Source organism: Acipenser ruthenus, chromosome 44 (assembly GCF_902713425.1).
Source record: "Acipenser ruthenus chromosome 44, fAciRut3.2 maternal haplotype, whole genome shotgun sequence".
Classification (NCBI taxonomy): Eukaryota; Metazoa; Chordata; class Actinopteri; order Acipenseriformes; family Acipenseridae; genus Acipenser; species Acipenser ruthenus.
Genome location: NC_081232.1, coordinates 9,431,898 through 9,452,991, shown reverse-complemented (window position 1 = coordinate 9,452,991; position 21,094 = coordinate 9,431,898). Strand labels below are relative to the sequence as shown.

At 42.4% G+C, this 21,094-nt stretch overlaps 1 protein-coding gene and 1 long non-coding RNA gene across 2 annotated transcripts in view; one reads left to right on the top strand and one right to left on the bottom strand.

Annotated features, from left to right (window-relative positions):
* The window catches only part of LOC117399044 (uncharacterized), a 30,179-nt gene extending 20,716 nt beyond the window's left edge, over positions 1–9,463 (top strand). Inside the window, exons 5-6 of the long non-coding RNA XR_009311563.1 lie at positions 287–468; positions 9,328–9,463. This is a non-coding gene — a long non-coding RNA (uncharacterized LOC117399044). The remainder of the gene's footprint in view (positions 1–286; positions 469–9,327) is intronic.
* Positions 258–15,248, bottom strand: LOC117399042 (myosin-7-like). Its single transcript, XM_034914497.2, has 38 exons — positions 15,204–15,248; positions 14,555–14,763; positions 12,643–12,786; positions 12,411–12,567; positions 12,279–12,306; positions 12,042–12,147; positions 11,844–11,936; positions 11,590–11,653; positions 11,410–11,508; positions 11,214–11,317; positions 10,859–10,997; positions 10,547–10,665; positions 10,322–10,471; positions 9,985–10,155; positions 9,325–9,634; positions 8,989–9,059; positions 8,708–8,913; positions 8,499–8,622; positions 8,259–8,395; positions 7,877–8,132; positions 7,480–7,722; positions 7,228–7,404; positions 6,758–6,903; positions 6,573–6,663; positions 5,967–6,356; positions 5,730–5,856; positions 5,522–5,640; positions 5,233–5,429; positions 4,742–4,925; positions 4,457–4,622; positions 4,218–4,342; positions 3,776–4,084; positions 3,356–3,559; positions 2,965–3,261; positions 2,774–2,878; positions 2,591–2,686; positions 2,354–2,488; positions 258–402 (listed from the first exon to the last, which is right to left on the bottom strand). The coding sequence occupies exons 2-38, from the start codon at positions 14,753–14,755 to the stop codon at positions 382–384; spliced, it is 5,811 nt and encodes a 1,936-aa protein (XP_034770388.1). The 5' UTR covers positions 14,756–14,763; positions 15,204–15,248; the 3' UTR covers positions 258–381.
* Between the last annotated feature and the right edge of the window lie 5,846 nt (positions 15,249–21,094).

Genomic DNA, 21,094 nt, shown 5'->3' with positions numbered 1-21,094 from the left:
CTTACAAAAAAGATGATTTTAAGACATCACAGTAGAAGTTTTTGACTTTAGGAAAACTGTGGCCCCAGGACTAATGCAGTAAGGTAAGAGAACTGACAAACCGATCTGCCTCTCTGGGCACCCTGCATCTTTTATTTTATCTGATTATAAGATTTCTAACCTTATCTGGGCCAGGACAAGTTAGTCTATCCACACAGGGAACCCCATAGCGAGTAATCACACTCGTCAAAGCAACACACACAACAGGAGCATCATAATTCATTTTCAAATGCATTTTATTCTACAGAATGTACAGGAAGCGGAGAAAAGGGAAGAGAAAGAACAGAAGGGGCACTAAACCACAGCAGACAAGAGTTTTTCAGAAAGGTCCGTCTGAGAGCTTCACTCTTCATCCAGCCCTTTCTGGAAGGGGAAAAGAGAGAGAGACAGATAGAGAGAGACAGACAGGGGAAGAAAGAGAGAAAACTGGTGAGTTTTTTCCTGTTTTGTTGATGTATTTTCACAGGAAGTAAAAGTTGATAATGTATCATCCCAACTTCTAACGGCTTACACCTTGAGTGCGCTGGTTTATAAGAGAACAGAGTATGGCTGCACCACCTCTGTAAGAGTCAGTCTCTGGGGGTAAGTGAAGCTCACTTCCGAAATTTAGAGACTCAGTTGTGCTGGCCTCGTCCTCTGCCAGGAAGGTTCTCCGCAAGCCAGAGGGGATCCCCGACCAAATCTATCCTAATTCTCGCATTTTCCCGTTCTCTGCCAACTCTCTCCGTTTTCATCTGTGCCAGTCTTCCCCTCTGGAGAGCAAAGCGTGTTCCCAGCCTCAGAACCCAGCCATTTGGTCTCAACTGCTTGGACGTGGCTCTCTGAGAGTCAGGGGGAGACCCCTGGCCCTCTTTGCATGTTATTCATTTTTCTTTTTTCCAGCGTTCCAGTCTTCCAGTAAGGGAATCGACCTCCATCAGCATAGGCGACCCTTGCAAGCTGGTAGATCTTTGGATTTCTCTTCATCTTTTTCGTCCATTGTTCTATTTTCGGTTCTCCTTGGGGGAAGTAATGTTTGATTCTGTATACTGGCCGATCGGTTCAGTCTCACCTCCACGAGGATGGCTCTCCACGAGCCAAGGGGAAACACTGTCCTCTTTTCTAAGGCCCTGTCCACACTACATAACCCATCTCGAGAACCATACTCCAAAATGTTTCAATTAATCCAGCTCATAGCCTCCACACAAAAGTACCATTTCATGTTTAGTCGGACTTAATGTGTACAAACACTATAAAAATAGTTTTGGTTACTTTTCCTAGCAGTGCAATGGACTGTGGGACTTAATACGATAGTATCCCACCATGCACTGTCTGTTTACAACCTTGCGAATATGGCGCCCATGCTTACGGAAGACATAGCGCTGCTTAGCATGAACATTATGGGTTTGTTTCTTTAAAACACAAGGTGTCAGCGATGGAGAAGGCAGCAACGGTCTCGCCACTGGCAAGCTTGGCATAGGCTCCGTCAACATGCCAGAAATATGACTTTGATTGTCATTCTCCAGTATGGTATTAAACGCTGCGTAGTGTAGACGCTATTTTGCACTTTTAAGCCGGTTTAAAGACACAGTGTGGACAGGGCCAAAGTCACAAAGCACTTCTCTGCAATTTCAATTCCTGAAGTTCTTCCTCCATGCAACCCTTGCTCCTGTCCCATGAAATGTAAGGGAACAGGGTTTGGAGAGATGAGAATGAGAGTGGAAGTGCTTATCAAACAGTGCTGGAGAGCTGAGAACGACGTGTGTTATTGCTTGCAAACTGTTTGCGGACAGTTGTGTTCTGGACATGAGGTACTTTGGATTTCACATGGAAGTCAGTTATATTAATACATAGCATTTTAGAATCAGATTTATTTCATTTATTTGTGAATGAAGAAGAAAAAACCTTAGAGATGTATAATTACTCTACTCAAGTCACTCTATGTGCACATTTTTTATGTTGAATTTAACATTTTAAATTCAACATTTAACATTTCATTAAATCTAATAATGAATTATTATGAATAATCCTTTCCCACCTAAAATACATTCATCAGTGGGTTTAAGTTAAATGACACTGAGTGGTGCCATATCAGTGTGTGACTTGTTGCTGTGACAGATTCTGATCCCTGCTGGTAGTACACTCTATAACTGCTTGTGCAAATAACCATGCTCAAAGACAACTGCAATTGCATTGTCTCTTCCATCAATTTTATTTAACCTGAAGTTAAATATTCTTCTTTGTAAATTAGTGTGTTTCAAGAGATAGTGTAAACCAATCACAAACAAATCAGACTTTGGAAAGCATGTACGATGGTTCAGTGGGGTTGACTCACCTTGCTGCCAACGTCACGGGTCTTGGCGCGGAGCTTGTTGACCTGCGACTCGGCGATATCAGCCCTCTCCTCGGCCTCGTCCAGCTCATGCTGCAGCTTTCGGAACTTGCCCAGGTTAGTGTTGGCATTCTCCTCCTGACAGTCACGCACAAGGGCAAAGTTAGTGGTTCATCTGTAATCTTGGGTTGAATGGAAACTGCTTAGACACGTGGATGAGAAGTGAATGTAGTTACTTACAGCCTCCTCGGCGGTTCTCTTGTACGCCTTCACCTTCAGCTGCAGCTTGTCCACCAGGTCCTGGAGGCGGGCCATATTCTTACGGTCCTCCTCCGTCTGAAACAAAAAATTAAATAATCAAACCTCAGTGATTAGCAAGGGGATTCACATTCCCAATGGCATTGAAGAACTGAATGGAGATACCTGGTAGGTCAGCTCTTTGATGCGTCTCTCATATTTCCTGACTCCCTTCACAGCATCACTGCTCTTCCGCTGCTCCCCTTCTAGCTCATTCTCCAGCTCCCGCACCTGAAATCGCAATGACAGAAAGATGTCAGGTACTGATGGCTAGATATGATTATATAAATCAAGGTCTGTAACTGCAAGCCACTTACGCGGGACTCAAGCTTTTGCAGCTGCTTCTTGCCGCCCTTCATGGCGATTTGTTCGGCCTCGTCCAGACGGTGCTGCAGGTCCTTGATGGTCTGCTCCATGTTCTTCTTCATGCGCTCCAGGTGAGCGCTGGTGTCCTGCTCCTTCTTCAGCTCCTCAGCCATCATGGCAGCATCAGTGATGGCCTTCTTGGCTTTCTCCTCAGCGTTCCTGCACTCCTGCACAGCCTCCTCCACCTCTGTCTGCAGCTGGGACGTGTCGCTCTCCAGCTTCTTCTTCTGGTTAATCAGGCTGGTGTTCTGCACAGAGAGTGAGAGAGACCCAGGTTACAGGAGACTGACTGGGGAATCAGGCTAGTATTCCATAGTCATCTCTGCTCCAGTGCTGTCGTACCTGTGAGTGCAGTAGTTGCACTCTCTCACTGATGTCCAGCAGCTCCTGTTCAGCCAGCTTGCGGCCTCTCTCTGTCTGTTCCAACACCGCCCTCAGCTCCTCCAGCTCAGCTTGAAGGAGATTGTTGCGTCTCTCTACCATGGCGATGTTCTCCTTCAGGTCATCGCTGGCACGCAGGGAGTCGTCCAGCTGGAGCTGAGCGTCCTGGAACCCAAAGGAGATAAAAAACGTTCAAACAAATGAGACCGAGAGCTCTTTGATTTCAACGTTTTATTAAAAGTGCTTGTGTAGATAATAAACCAATGCTGACCAACAGGTTTAAGAATTATTATTCATTAAAGGGGCTTATGCATTTGATCAGTATATAACTTAATTAATGATGGAGCTAATTTGAAACACTAATTGTGGGAATAGCGTTACCTTCAGGTGGGCGTGGACACTCTTGAGCTGCTTCTGGGACTCTGCAGCCTGCCTGTTGGACTGGCTGAGCTGGATCTCCATCTCATTGAGGTCTCCCTCCATCTTCTTCTTCAGCCGGAGGGCCTCGTTCCTGCTGCGGGTCTCTGACTCCAGGGAGGTCTGCAGGGTCTCCACCACCCTCTGGTTGTTCCTCTTGGCCTGATCCATCTCCTCGTCCTTCTCAACCAGCTTGCGCTCAATCTCAGCCTTCACCTGGTTAAACTCCAGCTGAGCTCTCAGGATCTTCCCTTCCTCGTGCTCCAGGGAGGCCTGCCAGGAGACAACAATTTATTTAGGATACACTCTGATACAAAACTTCCTACCCTAATATCTATTAATCTGCATCTTGTTTGTTTTGTTAAATTTTCCTCTTAGAATCCCAGCATCTGTATATCCCACTCACCTCAGCCTCCTCCAGAGCAGACTGTATTTCAGACTTCTCCTGCTCCAGCTGCTTCCTAACCTTCTCCAGCTCATGAATGGTCTTGCCTCCCTCACCGAGTTGCTCAGTCAGGTCAGAGATTTCCTCTGGGTAAATAAGAACATTCCTTCAGTATGTCCTACACTACAATGGTCTCACAAAAAGGGTTCAGAATTAGAAACACAGCTGACACAAGAACTGTGTGAGTTTGGATCCCCCACCTTGCAGGTTCTTGTTCTCCCTCTTCAGGGTCTCCAGGTTGTCCAGAGCCTCCTCATAAGCGTTCTTCAGCTTGAAGAGTTCAGTGCTCAGGGACCTGGCCTCCTTCTGGGAGCCCTCCAGCTCACTCTGCGACTCTTCAAACTTCTGCTTCCACTCGTTCAGGACCTGGCATGGGTACGGTGAGAACAAGTCATTACAATCACATTGTAAAATAGGTTTCAAAATACAGCAGCACCCTTAACTAAACCTAATGTATTCTCTTCATCGAAACCCCCAAATCTCACCTTGTCAAAGTTCCTCTGCTTCTTGTCCAAAGCAGCGGCTGCTGCGTTGGACCTCTCCAGATCCACCATGAGATCTTCAATCTCGTTCTGCAGCCTGTGTTTGGTCTTCTCCAGGGAGGAGCATTTAGCATTCACAGCCTCGACGGCTTCCTCCGCGTCCTGCAGCCTCTGAGCCAGCTTCTTCCTGGGAGACAGGGAAGGAGGAACAGGATTTCAGTGCTGAAGACTGGAGTGCTGACAGAGGTGCTATTTAACTGTACAGCAGCCATAAACCAAAGACAGTTTCAAAAGAACTCAAAATCTCAGCTTCACACATCGTTGATCACTCTGCAAACAGACAAACTTTTTGTTCGTCTTATATTGTCAATTCAAACATAACGCAAACAAAAAGCTTATCTGTCAGAAGAAACTTCCATTTACTTGAAGCTTGACATATTATAACGTTGTAAGCAAACTCCACAACACACAATAAACTGCTCAGTTGCCCTTACTTGGCCTCCTCAAGCTCCTCAGTTCTCTGGATGGCGTCGGTCTCATATTTGGTTCTCCACTGAGCCACCTCCGAGTTAGCCTTGGAGAGACTGCGCTGGAGCTCAGCCTTGGCCTCCTGCTCCTCCTCATACTGCTCCCTCAGGAGGTCTGAGTCGTGGCGGGCAGACTGCACTGCATGGGCAAGCGCGTTCTTCGCCTGGGGAGACACCAGACAAACAGTTTACTATATAGAAACCCGGCTTTCAGACATCCTGTTTCATCAGAAGACAGTATTTGATGCTGCTTTACCTTCACTTCCTCTTCTAGTTGTCTCTTGAGGTCATCAACCTGCTGAGTGTAGGACTGCTTGCCTCTGGTCAGCTGAGAGACAAGAGATTCCTTCTCTTCGAGACGTCTGGCAAGCTCACCTTTAACGAAACAGCCCAACATCTAATGACTCTGATGATACCATTTTCTTAATGGTGTCTATAGGTCTTGGTATAATTGCCAAACTTACCATTCTCAGTCTGCAGCTTTGCCTTCTGCATAGAAAAGTCATTGATGTTGCGTTGACCTTCTTCAGCCTTGGTCCTATATTCATTCATCTGATCTTCCAGAGTCCTGCACATCTTTTCCAAGTTAGCCTGCATGTGTAGGTTTGGATACATATTAGATGAAACTGATATGATCTCCAACAATCCATATGTGATCCTGGTGACCCATCCTGCACACTGTATAGAATTGTATGTCTTACCTTGGCTTTAGCGACATGCTCCATATTGGAGACCACATCGTCCAGCTCCAGTTTGAACTCGCTCTTTTCCTTCTCTAGTTTCTGCTTGACTCTCTGCAGGTTGTCAATCTGCTCCCCGAGCTCAGCCACGCTATCGGCTTGCTTCTTGCGGAGAGTGGCGGACGTGGCTTCGTGCTGCAGCGTGGCCTCTTCAAGGTCTCGCCGCAGCTTCTGGAACTCAGCCTCCCTCTTCTTGTTCATCTCGATCTGGGCTGAGGTGGCCCCGCCCGCCTCCTCCAGCCTCTCACTGAGCTCCTCCAGCTCTCGGGACAAGTCTGCCCGCTGCTTCTCCACCTTGGCACGGGCAGCTCTCTCTGCCTCCAGCTCCTCCTCTAACTCCTCAATGCGGGCCTGGGGGAGCAGCACATGAGCACACAGGTTGTAACTGATACAGTATAAAGCGACTAATAGGCTTCTTGTTAGGCACGAGTGGAACAGCACATAGTTTATTATAGATACAGAAATACAAACAGGTCCTATGATCCTGATGGGCGGAATAAAAATTGCAGGTAATATAAGGTCTTTATATAATAATACAAGGGTAGTCACAGGTAGGCTTTAAATTACCTGAAGCTCCTTCAGTTTCTTCTGGTACTGGGCTGACAGTGCCTGCTCATCCTCAATTTTACTCATGAGCTGGCTAATCTCAAAGTCTTTCCTGGAGGAAAAGGTTAACAGTGTGGTTATATCACATTTCTACAATGCAGTCCTTTATCTTTATACAACACATAATACCTAGATTTTTTACTTACTTCTTCAGCCGCTCCTCCAGTTGCTGCTTATCATTCTCCAGGTCCATTAGGCTCTCCTGGGTCAACTTCAAGTCTCCTTCCAGCTTCCTTTTGGCTCTTTCAAGGTCCATCCGCACCTTCTTTTCTTGCTCCAATGAGCCTTCAAGCTGGTAAGATTGAAATTGTTATGTAGGTTACATCAGAGGTTTCAATACTTTCTTGGCTAACATTAGGCATCCACCCAATGCATCCATAGAAATATGAACTTTTGTTCCCTTTGGCATCATCCCCTTAAACATGGGCATTGGAAATAAGTCAGTTGAGAGAGAATATTTCTCTATGCGCTGCGCCAGCCCAGAAACCATCTCACGCCCCCCTTAGCTGTCCCTGGCCACAAATTTAGGAATCAGTGGGTTACATTTGCCATCATTTAAAGTCAAAGTTGTATAACTTCATTGGCATTGCCCTGCCCTGCAAACTGAGTGACTCACATCGTCGACCTGCTGCTCCAGCTTTGCTTTGGCCTTGGTCAGGGTGTTCACTTTGTCCTCCTCACTCTGAAGGTCATCCAGGGTTTGCTGGTGAGCCTCCTGTAGAGCTTTCTTCTCCTTGGTCAGCTTGGCGATGATCTCATCCAGAGCCGCCATTTCCTCAGTGAGGTTCTTCACCTGTTAATCAGAGAGCAGAGACTCAGCACCCAGAGCCCTCACAAACAGGATCTTCACAGAGAAACAGACACTAACCTTGTTCTCAGTGGCATGCTTCTCCTTCTCCACTTTGGCCAGGGTGAGCTCCAGATCATCAATATCCTTCTTCAGCTCAGAGCATTCATCCTCCAGCTTCCTCTTTTTGGCCGTCAGCTCACCATTCATCTCCTCCTCATCCTCCAGCCTCTCCGTCAGCTCTTTGGTTTTCGCCTCCAGTTGGATCTTGTTCTTGATCAGCTGGTCGCACCTCTCCTCTGAATCACAAAGATTGTCTTGTTCCTGTAGAGCAGACAACATAGTAGTTTGATTAACATTAAAAACGAAAGCAGCCTTACAAAACTATGCTCTGACTTGACAGCTGGTGAGAAACTGTTCTGTGACACCTGTGGGAATTATCCAAAAGGAAGAAAGAGCTCAGAAATATTTCACTCACCGACTGGACTTGCAGCTGCAGGTCGTTCTTCTCTTGGAGAAGAGAGACCATCTTCTCTTCCAGCTCCTTTCTGCGGGCCTCAGACTTTGCGAAAGCCTCCTTGAGTTTCAGGAACTCATCCTTCATGTTGGCCATCTCTTTCTCATTCTCTGCGCTCTTCAGCAGGGGCTTGATCTTGAAGAACAGCTTCATCCAGGGCCAGTTCTTCACACCCATAAAGGCACGGATGTTCCACTGGATCACCAGCAGGGCGTCTCTGGGGAAATGGCAATGGCAGGTTTAAAGATTTCACACACTTTGTTTGCCTGAATACCATTTTCATTCATAACGTATTACTTATTGCTTATTACTCCTTGTGGAGGGGAACCACAGCCATCCTTACCTGCGCTCAACAATCTTACGGTACTCAATTCTTGAGAGAAGACCGCGAGACTGGGCCTGGATCCGGGTGATAATGAGAGACAAGCGATCATCTCTCATCTCTTCCAGCTGACCCAGGAGACCAGCCTTGAAGAACACCTGGCAACAAAACAAAAGGGAGCTCCTACTTTCAGTCTCCTTTTTTCTGGTTATTATCCACACAAAGTATTCAGTATAAGGGTTATTTTGTAGTTTTATCTACCTTTGTGTGTCCAAATCTGTACTGGGTGTGATCAATATCCAGGGATCCCAGCAGTTTCTCTGCTCCTTTCTTGCTGTCTATGAACTGGCCCTCTGGGATGGCAGAAGGGTTCAGGATACGGTATCTGTAAAGGGACACATGGACTCAACTGGGTTTCTACAAAGCTCTTCATGGGGAATTATAACAAGGGCACTGCTTGAGAGATGTACCTCTGTTTGAAGTCTCCGTACAGGATCCTGTTGGGGAAGCCCTTCCTGCAGATTCTGATGCCTTCCAGCACACCGTTACAGCGGAGCTGGTGCATCACCAAAGGATTTTCCATCGCACCCGGAGTCTTGCTTTCATTGGGGATGATGCAGCGCACAAAGTGAGGATGTGTTGACCTCAGGTTGGTCATCAGCTTGTTCAGGTTTTCCTGTGAAAGGAAAAGGACGGGTCATTTAAGAACAAAACAATGTGACAGTGGCACTTCCCTTTTTCAAACACTCACCCTGTGGAGAGCAGACACAGTCTGGAAGGAAGAGCCCTTTTTCTTCGCGCCCTTGCCTTTACTTTCCTGGGCTAAAAGAGAAAAGAAACACAGGTAAATCTCCCAATGGAAGTGAAAATGTCACAAATGTTATCAAAGTGCTACCCCTAGTGGCTGTAATAAAAATGCATATGGTATTACTTACATCCACTGGGGGCAAAATTATATACAAAGTGAATCTAAACAAGAATATGAATCCATGAGTTAAAATAACATTGATATTCCCTATCCATACCATGTTCAACAGTATATATTTCTTACTGTCCAAAACACTGTAATGCTACATGATTTTCTTACCAGACTCAGCTCCAGCATAGTTGGCAAAGAGGGTGGCGAGAAGCTTGAGGGAAGACTTCTGATAGAGCCCGACCACAGTCTCATTCAGAGGGTCCTTGTTCTTCACCAGCCAGTTTGTGATGTTGTAATCTACAGTGCCAGCATAGTGGCCCAAGGCAAAGTGAGCCTCTGGTCTTCCTTTGACGATCCTGGGCTTCTGGAAGTTGTTGGATTTACCCAGATGGTTGTCATACAGCTTGGCTTTGAAGGTTGTGTCACTGGCCTTGGGGAACATGCACTCCTCTTCAAGGATGGACATGATACCCATAGGCTGATTTGGAAGAAAACACGGTGAGTAAGCAACATATACATACAAACATACATACATAGATAAATGTATATTAGGGAAGTAATAATGCAAACGTTTACATACAATTGGTGGGCCTGTGTACAAAAAGAACTAAAACTTTTTAGCGTTTGAAAAATGAGCTATAAACACTATTTTCACTGTGCTGTAAAAATAAGGATTACTTATTTAGTTTTATTTAAGCCAGGGAGCTGTGTTTAACTTTTAAACTATAGCAGGACAACAGGTATACACATATTTTATAAAACCATATTCACATTTCTATAAACATTTAGCACAAGCACATAAGCTTAATCAAATGCAGCGCTCCCCACCTTCTCAATGAGGTCAATGCAGGCTTGCAGGTCCATGCCGAAGTCAATGAACTCCCAGTCAATGCCCTCCTTCTTATATTCCTCCTGCTCCAGCACAAACATGTGGTGGTTGAAGAACTGCTGCAGCTTCTCGTTGGTGAAGTTGATGCACAGCTGCTCAAAGCTGTTGAACTGCAACAAGAGACAAGAAAAGCTAAAACATTTTAGATATCCGACGTGCTGGGACGCCAACATAAACCTTCAGTTGCCCTACTTATTTTTGACCTTAGCACTTTGTTCTTATTTTCAGAATAACCCTCAGGATGTATGAAAAGTTCAAAGACACAAAGACACTCACATCAAAGATCTCAAAGCCAGCAATGTCCAGCACACCAATGAAGTACTGGCGGGCCTGCTTGGTGTCCAGGGATTGGTTGATTCTCACCACCATCCAGTTGAACATTTTCTCGTACACTGACTTGGCCAGTGCACCGATGGAGTAGTTCACCTGTGAGGAAAGAGACAAGGAGGTGAGTGACTATTTGCCTGTCCTAGTGTTAAACCCATTTCTCATGACTCTCACCTGTTGCACATTTTGTCCCTTGGTGACCCACTCGTTCCCTACTTTGACTCTGGGGTGACACAGTGCCTTGATGATATCAGCCGAGTTCAGCCCCATCAGGTAGGCAGCCTTGTCAGCATCTAGGAATTAAAGAAATACTCAACAATCATAACCATTGCTGTTGCTGTGGGTAAATGTGATAGTCTTGATACAGATACTAATCGACTGGAGTTTAACTGACATTTACTAGAAGACAATGACTGCAGCCCTGTTCTCTCTCCCCTGGGGGCTGAGCTACACTCCCCCTTCTCCCTTTCACACAGTCAGACCCACCTTCAGTGCCGTCAGCCTCTGCCTGCTCCTCCCTCTGCTTCGTCTTGAACTTCATGTTGCCATAGTGCATGATGGCGCCTGTCAGCTTGTAAACTCCATTTTTCTCCTCCTGAGTGAAGCCAAGCACATCAAAGGCACTCTGCAGGATAGAGAAAAACAGAATAAGAAAACCTGCTTCACTGCCTGAGGTCTGCTTACTCCATTTAGTAAAAAGGCTGAGAGCTATACAGCTCTCCAGGTATGAGAGGATTCCAGCTTCACACTCTGGGTCTATGAGTGGGACTCCTTGCACCCTGTTGGCTCAGAGGGTGTGTAAAGACAGACCCCTGTAATATTAGAGAGAGTCCTCACTCACATCTGTGGCCATCAGCTCATCAGCATCATCGATGGAGGCGACAGTGACTTCACCCTGAGAGATGAAGGCGTAGTCGAAGGGATTGTTGGTGATCAGGAGCATTTCTGAGAAAGAGGGACAATACAGTGTCAGCATGCCTCCTGTCTGCTCACATAATCCTACACTCACACTCTTGAGTGAGGACAGGAATACTGACCTAGCAGCTCTGGCTTCTTGTTGGACAGGATCTGGTAGAAGATGTGATAGTCTCTCTCAGCCTTGAGCTGAAAGGTCACACGAGACTTCTCCAGGAGGTCTGGAACAAACAGATGTCAGATTAAACTTCAATATCAAAGGGAATGCTACAAATTAAAAACACTCTTATATAAATACTTACAGGTCTCAATGTCAGCAGAAGCTAGCTTGCCACTGGCTGCAAAGTGAATTCGGATGAATTTACCCTGAGGAGCAGAAAGAGAACAATGGGTGCCAGTTGAGAGAAATGAAAACATCATCTATAAAAGGATCAGTCTTGCACTCTTCCCCTGATTTAATCTCACTTTATTAAATATTACTGACCAATTACAGCAGAGAGGAAAATAATAGCAAACTGGACCAGTGGTGTATACTGATAATGATGGGTATACTCACAAAACGTGAGGAGTTGTCATTCCTCAAGGTCTTGGCGTTACCAAAAGCCTCCAAGGCTGGGTTTGCCTGGATGATTTGATCCTCCAGGGTCCCCTGTGATCGAATACAAACAGACTTCAGTAACAGCCACGAAGTTCAATCCCATAGACCCCTTTTCTTGTACCGACACCCCCTAAACACACACTCTGACTGACACACCTTGCTAGAGGCAGTTGCATCCTTCTTGCCACCAGCTGCAGCAATGCTGGCAAAATACTGGATGACTCTCTTGGTGTTCACAGTCTTCCCAGCACCAGATTCTCCGCTGCGGGCACAGTAACAAGTAGGGTGAGTGTTTCACATTCCTAGCTTCTCCAACACATCTCTCTTGCACTTTAATGAGCACTTTTAAACTTGTTGATCTCCCTTCAAATACGTAAGAACTGACTGACTTACGTGATCAGGATAGACTGATTTTCTCTGTCTGAAATAGACAAAATAATGATTGATATTATTGTAGAAGGTAATCTTTTAATGATGTAGTATTTATTTTGTGCGTGCGTGTGTGTGTGTGTGTGTGTGTCTTACCTGTCAGCATGTACTGATAGGCGTTGTCAGAGATGGAGAAGATGTGAGGGGGAGCCTCAGTCCTCTTCTTGCCTCGATATGCATTGACCACCTCTGCATTGTACACAGGCAGCCACTTGTAGGGGTTCACTGTCACACAGAACAGCCCAGAGTAGGTCTGAAAGGGAGAAGCAACACTCAGTATGTGTCAGTCTATCAGTGGGTTTAGGGTTTGAGGTCACTCTGTACTCACGTAGATCATCCAGGCTGCATAACGCTCTTTGAGGTTATACAGCACGGCGGGCTCGTGCAGGAAGGTGAACATGGCCATGTCTTCAATTTTATCGTACTTGGGCGGGTTCTGAGGGTGGACATCACACTCCTTCACTGTGACAGTCTGGAAAACAACACAGACAAGCCCTCAGGTTAGGTCTGCAGAACAACATTAAAAAACTTAAATATTAGCACAATGACCATGCACAGCCAGAATGTGCAAAGTAAAAGGTTAGGTTATTATCATAACCCTGGTTCCCTGAAATAGAAATGTAACCATTACTGAATGGACTATAAGAAATATATCCCATTGGGTAATGGTTACATTTCGTACTTGAACGGGAATTCCAAAAACAATTAGTCAGAGTTTTCAATAACCTAGTGTTGGACGATAATTACATTTTATGTTATCTAAATAAATATCTGCTAAATAAACAAATAATAATAATAACAGACGCTTCATATTTTTAATGGACCCTTGATTTCTACTCCCCCAGGTCCCAAGACACACGAAACCAGAATATAGACCAGGGGTGTCAAACTCAATTCCTGGAGGGCCGCAGTGTCTTCTGGCTTTCATTCCACCCGAGCTCTCAGTTACTTAATTGATCTAATTATTTGATTAACTGGACACATTTAATACTTCTCTTCAGGCCTCAAAATGTTTCATTGGTAGTGTACCTTGAATCAAGTGCATTTTTAAAACCATCAACAGTAAAAGACCTTGAAAAATATTAAATATGTCAAATTCAACAAATAATTATATCAATTATGTTAATTGAGATCTTAAGTTGGAATGAAAACCAGAAGACCCTGCGGCCCTCGAGGACTGGAGTTTGACACCCCTGATATAGACGATCAGTTTTCAGTTGCATTTTACACTCTCTACTGTACTGAGAGAAAAATGTGCAGCATCTGACTTCGCCCCTTCTATATCCTGGCATTTGTTTTACGTATGCATTATCCTTGCACTATTGCACTACTAATATCTACTATCCTTGCACTATTGCACTATTAATATGTCATTGTAGGCACAATTTGTTGTAATCCTTACTTGTTGCATCCAAATTCATATTGTATTCTAGTAGTATTATTATTTGAACTTAATGTAAACTACACTGTATTTAAATAAGAATCTTGCATTGTAACCCTGTGCTGCCCTGTAACACCTGTAAGTCGCCTTGTATATTTATAATAATAATTAGGTTCAATTCACTAGCCTTATCTTTACGTGTTACATAAAGCTTTGTGATTGGGTAATATAGAGTTTAGAGTTTGAATGCTGTAATTTCATTAAATCTGAAGGATTTACCCGGGAACATGCTAGGGTGTTACATTTTGGATGAAATGACAGTAGGATGTCAAGAACATCTTTTCCAAAACAAAAAGATACAGAAAGTGATATTGGTGTAAATGATGCAGTATCTACCGACGAAACAACAGCTACTTCATCTGCTGAAAAAAAAGCAGTCAATCCTCAGGGTGAAAAAAATGAAACGGTATAAATGGATCAGGACCTGGGTACTTGATTTTCCTTGGCTGGAGAAAAAAGAAGTTGGTGACCATTTGGTACAACAGAACTTCAATTCTCTACGTTTACAAGACATGGAGAGAAAAATTCAGATCCTGCACTAGTAGCACACGGACAAATGAATCCTGGAATTTAAAAAAAATATTTTGTTTTGTGTCTAATGGCTGAGATACCATTACATACTCAAGTTCTCATTTTCTAGGTAATACATAACTTGTATTTGAAATATTTGGTACCCCTTAATAGTGTGGAACAGTACACGTTGTTAAACTTGTTACACAAATAAAAATGATTAAACTTATGGAAGAATGTTCCAGTTGAAAGTCTGAATGATAAAAATACTGTGCTGTGTGATTCTTACCTTGCCTTCGTAAGTGTCGGCAGTGACTTTGTCACCGTCGCGGCTGATGATCTTGGCCTTCACGTACTCCGTAGCGGCATCGGGGACGAAGCACTCCTTCTTCATGTCGAAGGGCTTAGTCTGCGCCTCCAGACGCTCCTTATCGGACTTCCGCAGGAAGGGAGCGGCAGCCCCAAACTCAGCCATCTGCGAGTCACCCATTTTAAACTCTAAGCAGCAAACAAGGAGATAAAGATTGATTCACAACTCATTGTAATGTTACGTCTGTTTAGGTTTTTTTTTTGTATTCTTCAACAGGAGAAGCTCACCAAGGGTTCTCTATTACAAGCCATCAACAAGAGCAGCACCGAGTTACTTTTTCAAAAGCAAGCTCATTAATATTACAGTGACAAGAAAGCACCAAAAGACCATTTCATAGTTTCCACATATCTAGAAGCAGAAAGATTTAAAGTAACTCGTCTTAGGGTTTTCTTCGAGGGCTATATTTAAACATTACAGTATGAAAGAGGGTGTTCTTAACCTGAAATGTGTTAAAAGGCACAACATGCACTAAAAACAAACAAACAAAAAAACTTAAAACCATATGTTAATATTTAACAATTAGTTAACTTCATATTTCAATACATAATAATTTAGATAAAACTCTTACCTGTTCAGTGAAAACCGAGCAAGTAAAGCAGTGAGGCTCTTCACCCTGTAGGCAGACAGACAAATAGACAGTGTGAGAAGAAAATCTGGAGTCTTTTCCTCTCAGGAACTCCCACAGTAGTTTTATCCTTTATGATTTACCACCAGCAGGTGGCAGTGAAGCTTGAGATTTAAGGATGGCTTCTGACCACCCATTACAATCACGTATACCTGGAAATTACAGAGCTTTACGTGTGAAAAGCTGTTGGTGAAGTTTAAAAAACAAGCTCTGTACACTTTTTCCAGCTGAAAGTTCAGAAGAAAATAATTCATATTGTTGTCTGCAGCAAGCATGCTGAAAAAAACAGTCAACATGAAAGAAACATGAAAAAAGACAGTTCTTGTGGCTAAAGAACAACACAGAAATAGTGGCTACCTAATTATAATAATATAACTATAAGACCCCTCTTACCCTTCAGACACAATGAATGCTTACCAAAACAAGTGCTTACTTCGTATACACCAGACCCTGCTGCTTCCCTTTATAAAGTGAACAACTCTTCCAAATTTGGCAGTGGCATCCAGAGGCTGAACTCCAATTGTGTCTCTGTGTCTGGGGGGGGTTGCCCTTATATGTCATTGTACATGTTTGATAAGGAGATCAGTAATGTGTTTTTTTTATATCCCTACTTAAGCTATATTTTCTGTCCTTAATAGGAATTCCCTATGTAAGTTGGCTTTAGATAGACATACGCACAGGAGAAGAGAAGCACGTACACATACAGGGGGCTAATAAAAGTATCTTAGGGACACAGATTCATAACAAGGACAAGTACTTTAGTATTTTAAAAGGCTGAATATGATCAAAATGTATATTCTTTGTTGTTATGGTAGCTGGAGTATTTTAAGGGCACGAGAAAAAAAAAAAGAAAAAAATAGTAAATTGCTAACCATTTAAAAAGTGTTGCTAAAAATTGTTTCAAAACCAGCACAAAAAGTTGCACCCATCCTATACATATACAGGAGCACAGACAGATGGGCAGATGGAGGCAGTTTCTGTTAGGAACCATGGGTGTGTCAGGGCATTCGTGAGTATTTCAACTAAGAAATTTCACTGGTGACAGATTTTGTTTTAAATTTGTATTTATTTATTTGGTTATTTAACCAGGAGATTTGCCCATTGAGACCATGGCCTCATTTATAATGGGGTCCTGGAAAACAATAAAAAGACTATTACAAGTACAAGTAACACAATAAAACATGTGCGGTTCAAACTTAACCAGCAGCATACAGAGACCAAAGAGGAACATGAAAACGATATCCTATGCTAGTCCTCTCTACCAGAGCACTCAAATAAGGTACCAAGCCTTTAAAAACTGTAAATACAAAACAATACCCATGAAAAAGCCTCTGATTTGTAAGTGAAAGCCAGCCTAGTTTTATATACATATAACAATGATGTGCCAGACCCCCGCATTAATGCAATATATCAACTCCCTTGCAGCTGTCTACTTTTGTGAACCAAAGTCAACACCAAGTTTAATGTTAGCCTGCTTTCCTTCTTCGGCTAGTGAAAGCATTGCCCCCTGGGCCACAGGGTGCATCTCTCTGACATTGCATTGTTTCTTTCCCTTTATCCTTGAGTACAAAGATAACCCTGTGAAATTCCTGCCCTGCGCCACTCTCTGATTGAGGAGGACAGCTTGTGATTCACATTGAGAGCGAGACTTTAGTCATAATGTTTGTACAGGATCAGCTATCTTTACCTGTGTATAACAAGGTCTTGTTATACACAGATAAAGACAGAGATACAAATATACAGCTATGGCCAAAAGTTTTGCATTACCTTCTAGAATTAACACACAAAGCCAAATAAAACCTGCGCAATAATGTTACGTTAACACATTGAATTACACACCGCTTTGTAGTTTTCCATATAACTGACAAAAACTGAAAAATGTATCATATCGAAATCTAACATGATATACTGTACTACTATTAGGTCTTCCAGTGGACTTTTGTGATATCATTTTGTAGTTTCTTTGATAACATGATAAAAGATCTAAATTATATTCATTATTTTTTTTTTTTTTTTTTTTTAATGTCTCAAACCTAAATTTTAGGTGATGCAAAACTTTTGGCCATAGCTGTAGAGACTGTATAGAGTCACATAAATTCTGATGTTCTGATGTTGGCATTTTACTGTCTTCTCATGTCAATTTAAGTTCATAAATTACAATGGATTGGCTAGTGACATTATGGAATGTGTAGACCTGTGGCTGCCATCTCATCACACAAACTTAACTTGGACAATATACGGAATTCTAACTACTGTTAAAAAGAAACCGGAACTCAGTTTAAAACTATGCTACTACCGTACTTATGTCCAATGTTGTTTGGAAGTTTTAACATTCTGGCCCTGCACACCATCGATTCCTGTTAAAATAAACCTTTGTGTTCTGAAAACAAGATGTGAAAGGGACAGGGACTTTGTTCAAAATGATAAATACCTCATGAGTAATACTAGCAGACTGAATTGCTTTGCAATACTAGTATTACGAATTGATCAGTCTATGGTTTACTGTACATTGCAACAGCTCATGCAGTGCTGAACTGATGCCCAGTTTCCTATTGTGCACTAAAACGCTGTTCCCAGCTGTCCAGACATCTCCTGCAATCAGCACCGACTCACCAAGAATTTCAAACCAATGAAAGTCAGCAGTGCCACTGTGGCCTGAAGGATTGACATTTGCTCTGAAAGGAAGGGTTGATTTAGGCCAGTTCATTTATCAAATACTGTAACCCTACTCCCTGTTGTCTTTTACCGCTTGTCTATTAATAAAGTGTATTTGTGCTGCTTATGATTGAAAGAGTCACATGAGAGCCACATATCTTCCAGCATTAGCATCATTACTGTAATTAACTCTCCAGCTCCCAAATTAATGTTTACAGAGGTAATTTTTTGTGCATGCCACAAAAAATAGCACATACTTTGGAGCAACCAAACTTATCCAGCTGACAAAAACTATTTTTAAAACTAGTTTGAAAATCTTAGATTTATTATAATTTATTTAAAACAAAACAAAACAAAAACTTTTTGTGATAAATTAAACAAGCATATCCGAGGGCATACTGTAACATAGAATGGTTTACAAACTTAAATGGGCAGGCTTTGACACCATGGCAGCAGCAGCTGTGTAACATTATTGCCTAGAGGCAGTCCTAACCTGCAGATAACAGAATTCCTCGGAAATCGTGGACTTCGCAGGCTTCCACAGATTCGTCATATTCTATAAACACTTTTTTTTTTTTTTTAATTGCTTGATAAATTAAATTGGAAGTACTTAACCCATACATTGATTGATATGATTATGTTTACTTAATTTACATTTTTAGAAGCCATTACTAATACATATACTAAACACATAAGATGCTCCGCAGAACACTCTGCAGATATTTACTGGAAATGTGTGCAGTTTTTTGTATATTTTCCTGCAGATTTGGCCTGCCTCATTTTTTTTTATTTGTCTGTCATGCTGTCAACATATATCCTCTTATGACCTGTATAATGTGCTGAAACAGAGTACAGCGTCCCCTAATTAGCGCCCCTCGGTCCCCCCTTTCACTCTCTTGCTGGCACACACACACATGCCTCAAGGCAGTAAGGGTCTGTGAGGCTTGAAGGTGACCTGTTTTGAGAGACAGCACTAAAGTCTGTGCCATTGTTGCTGGAAACAGGAAGGTAAGGAGTGCTGACTGAATGTTCTGTAATTAATATTAATAACGATAATAATAAAAATACAGAGTGCAACCCATGCTGAAGATCCTTCACTTCTGGTAAGGACTGCTTGCTGTCTGTGGTCTTAGTCACAATTAACACAATAACATAAATACACAGTAATACTAATAATAAAACATATTGTTTTTTATGTTTTGTCAGCTTATATGAACTCTCAACAATGTATCCAGGTCTACGTAAGTTAACTCTGATCAGCAAACCAATTAACTAACTGTATGTATGCTCATATATATTTAACTTTTTTGTACTGTAAGACACTGCAACTATTTAAGTAGTTATATTTGGGTCTGTAAAGGTAAAAAAAAAATGTGGTATCGAATGCAAACCAAACATTTTCCTTCCAATTATTATTCTATTTTTTAATCATTTGTAATAGAAGGATTTGGTTCTGTTATTCAAATACAGTTTTCACAGCAAACTCAAGGTCTGGATCTTAATTCTTATTTGATGTATTTAAATAGGCATGGCATTATAAATTAGTCAATAAATTAGTCTGTCTAGTCTACAAACTTGCCTACAGTTCACTGCTGTGTGTCAGGCTGTCAACCGATTAACTCCTAGTTGTCCTAGTTGCCTGCCATTGACATTTTATAACCCAGGCTAGTTCTTGTAAAGAGTCTTTATAAAACTAAGAAACAGCTACATCTTGTGCCCAACTGTGCTTTCAATACAAAGTTAAACCTGTCTTCAGTACCTGTTCACTAGAGGGTGGGAAGAGATAGTAAAAAAAAAAAAAGAAAAGTAATTTGAATCTACTGTGTTTTGAGATGTGATCTCATGTGATGTGACTACAGCAGTATTGTCATATTCTTGTCTTTGGTGCAGGAAACCTACCAGCTACAGTATGAGACACTACAAAAGACCATCTCAATTATATTGCAGGTAAGGAGAATATTATTTTGATCTTAAAATTATACTAGATCTCTTAAGAGTTAACGTGAGTTGAAATTCTTTATAGATAATATAATACTTATATACAGCCATTACATACTGTATCTTCAGTGTTCGTGTTCTCTGCTAATCGATTTGTAGATTATAGATTTGTACTGTTAAAGAAAATATACAAGATATTATTATTATATCATTATTAAACCATATGTTGCATTGCATCAAGTTTACTGTGTATTGAATTAGCTGGTCCAGGTAGTGCTTTTTATTATTTCATCATCTTGTTTAAAAAAAAAAAAAAATCATCTTAAACTACTATTACAAAACAGGGATGGAAATAACATTCTAATTGCATAGCAGTTTGATCCATTTCTGGTTTTCCTATGAGTTTAATAAGACATATCTGAGATTGTAACCGATCACTGGGGCTAATCAAGCCTGTTAGTAAAACCTGGAATGGGTGAAACTACTATGCAATAGAAGTCTTATTCCCATCTCTGTAAAAGCGCCTAACTCAACTAGAAGTCAGTTATTTTCATGGCTATAACTGACATGCTAGCTTTTGTCAACCAAACTGAAACTTTTACTTTATGGGTTGTCACTGAAAGCAACTTCTTGGTAATACCATGGCAAAATAACAGCCCTATGCTTTATTGCAGACATGAGATCCTGACAAACAAAATTATAACATTATTTAGGGTATCATTTTAAAATATCATATTGAAAACTGTTGATGTTAGTCACATAGGAAATGTTTTTGTAATGTTTATGTGATGCAAGATAAAATGTGAAAATGTTAGGGTTCCCGAGTGGCGCACCCGGTAAAGGCGCTCCACGTGGAGTGCAGGAATGCGCCCTATAGCCTGGACGTCACCGGTTCGAGCCCAGGATATTCCATTGCCAACTGTGGACGGGAGTTCCCAGGTCGGCCAGGGTGTCCTCGGCTCACCGTGCACCAGCGACCCCCGTAGTCTGGCTGGGCACCTGTGGGCTTGCCAGTAAGCTGCCCGAAGCTGCATTGTCCTCCGACGCTGTAGCTCAGGGTGGCTGCATGGTGAGCCTGCAGAGAGAAAAGAAGCGGTCGGCTGATGGCACACGCTTCGGAGGACAGCGTGTGTTCGTCTTCGCTGCTCCCGAGTCAGCGCAGGGGTGGTAGCAGTGTTCTGAGCTTAAATAATAATTGGATATTCTAAATTGGGAGAAAATAATAAAAAATAATTGGCGAC

Coding starts and splice junctions, on each gene's coding strand:
- LOC117399042 (XM_034914497.2), bottom strand. CDS start 14,755: ATGGGTGACTCGCAGATGGCTGAGTTTGGGGCTGCCGCTCCCTTCCTG. Junction 11,509..11,589: donor TTCTGCTGACATTGAGACCT/GTAAGTATTTAT, acceptor TGTTTGTTCCAG/ACCTCCTGGAGAAGTCTCGT. Junction 9,635..9,984: donor GCATTGACCTCATTGAGAAG/GTGGGGAGCGCT, acceptor CTTCCAAATCAG/CCTATGGGTATCATGTCCAT.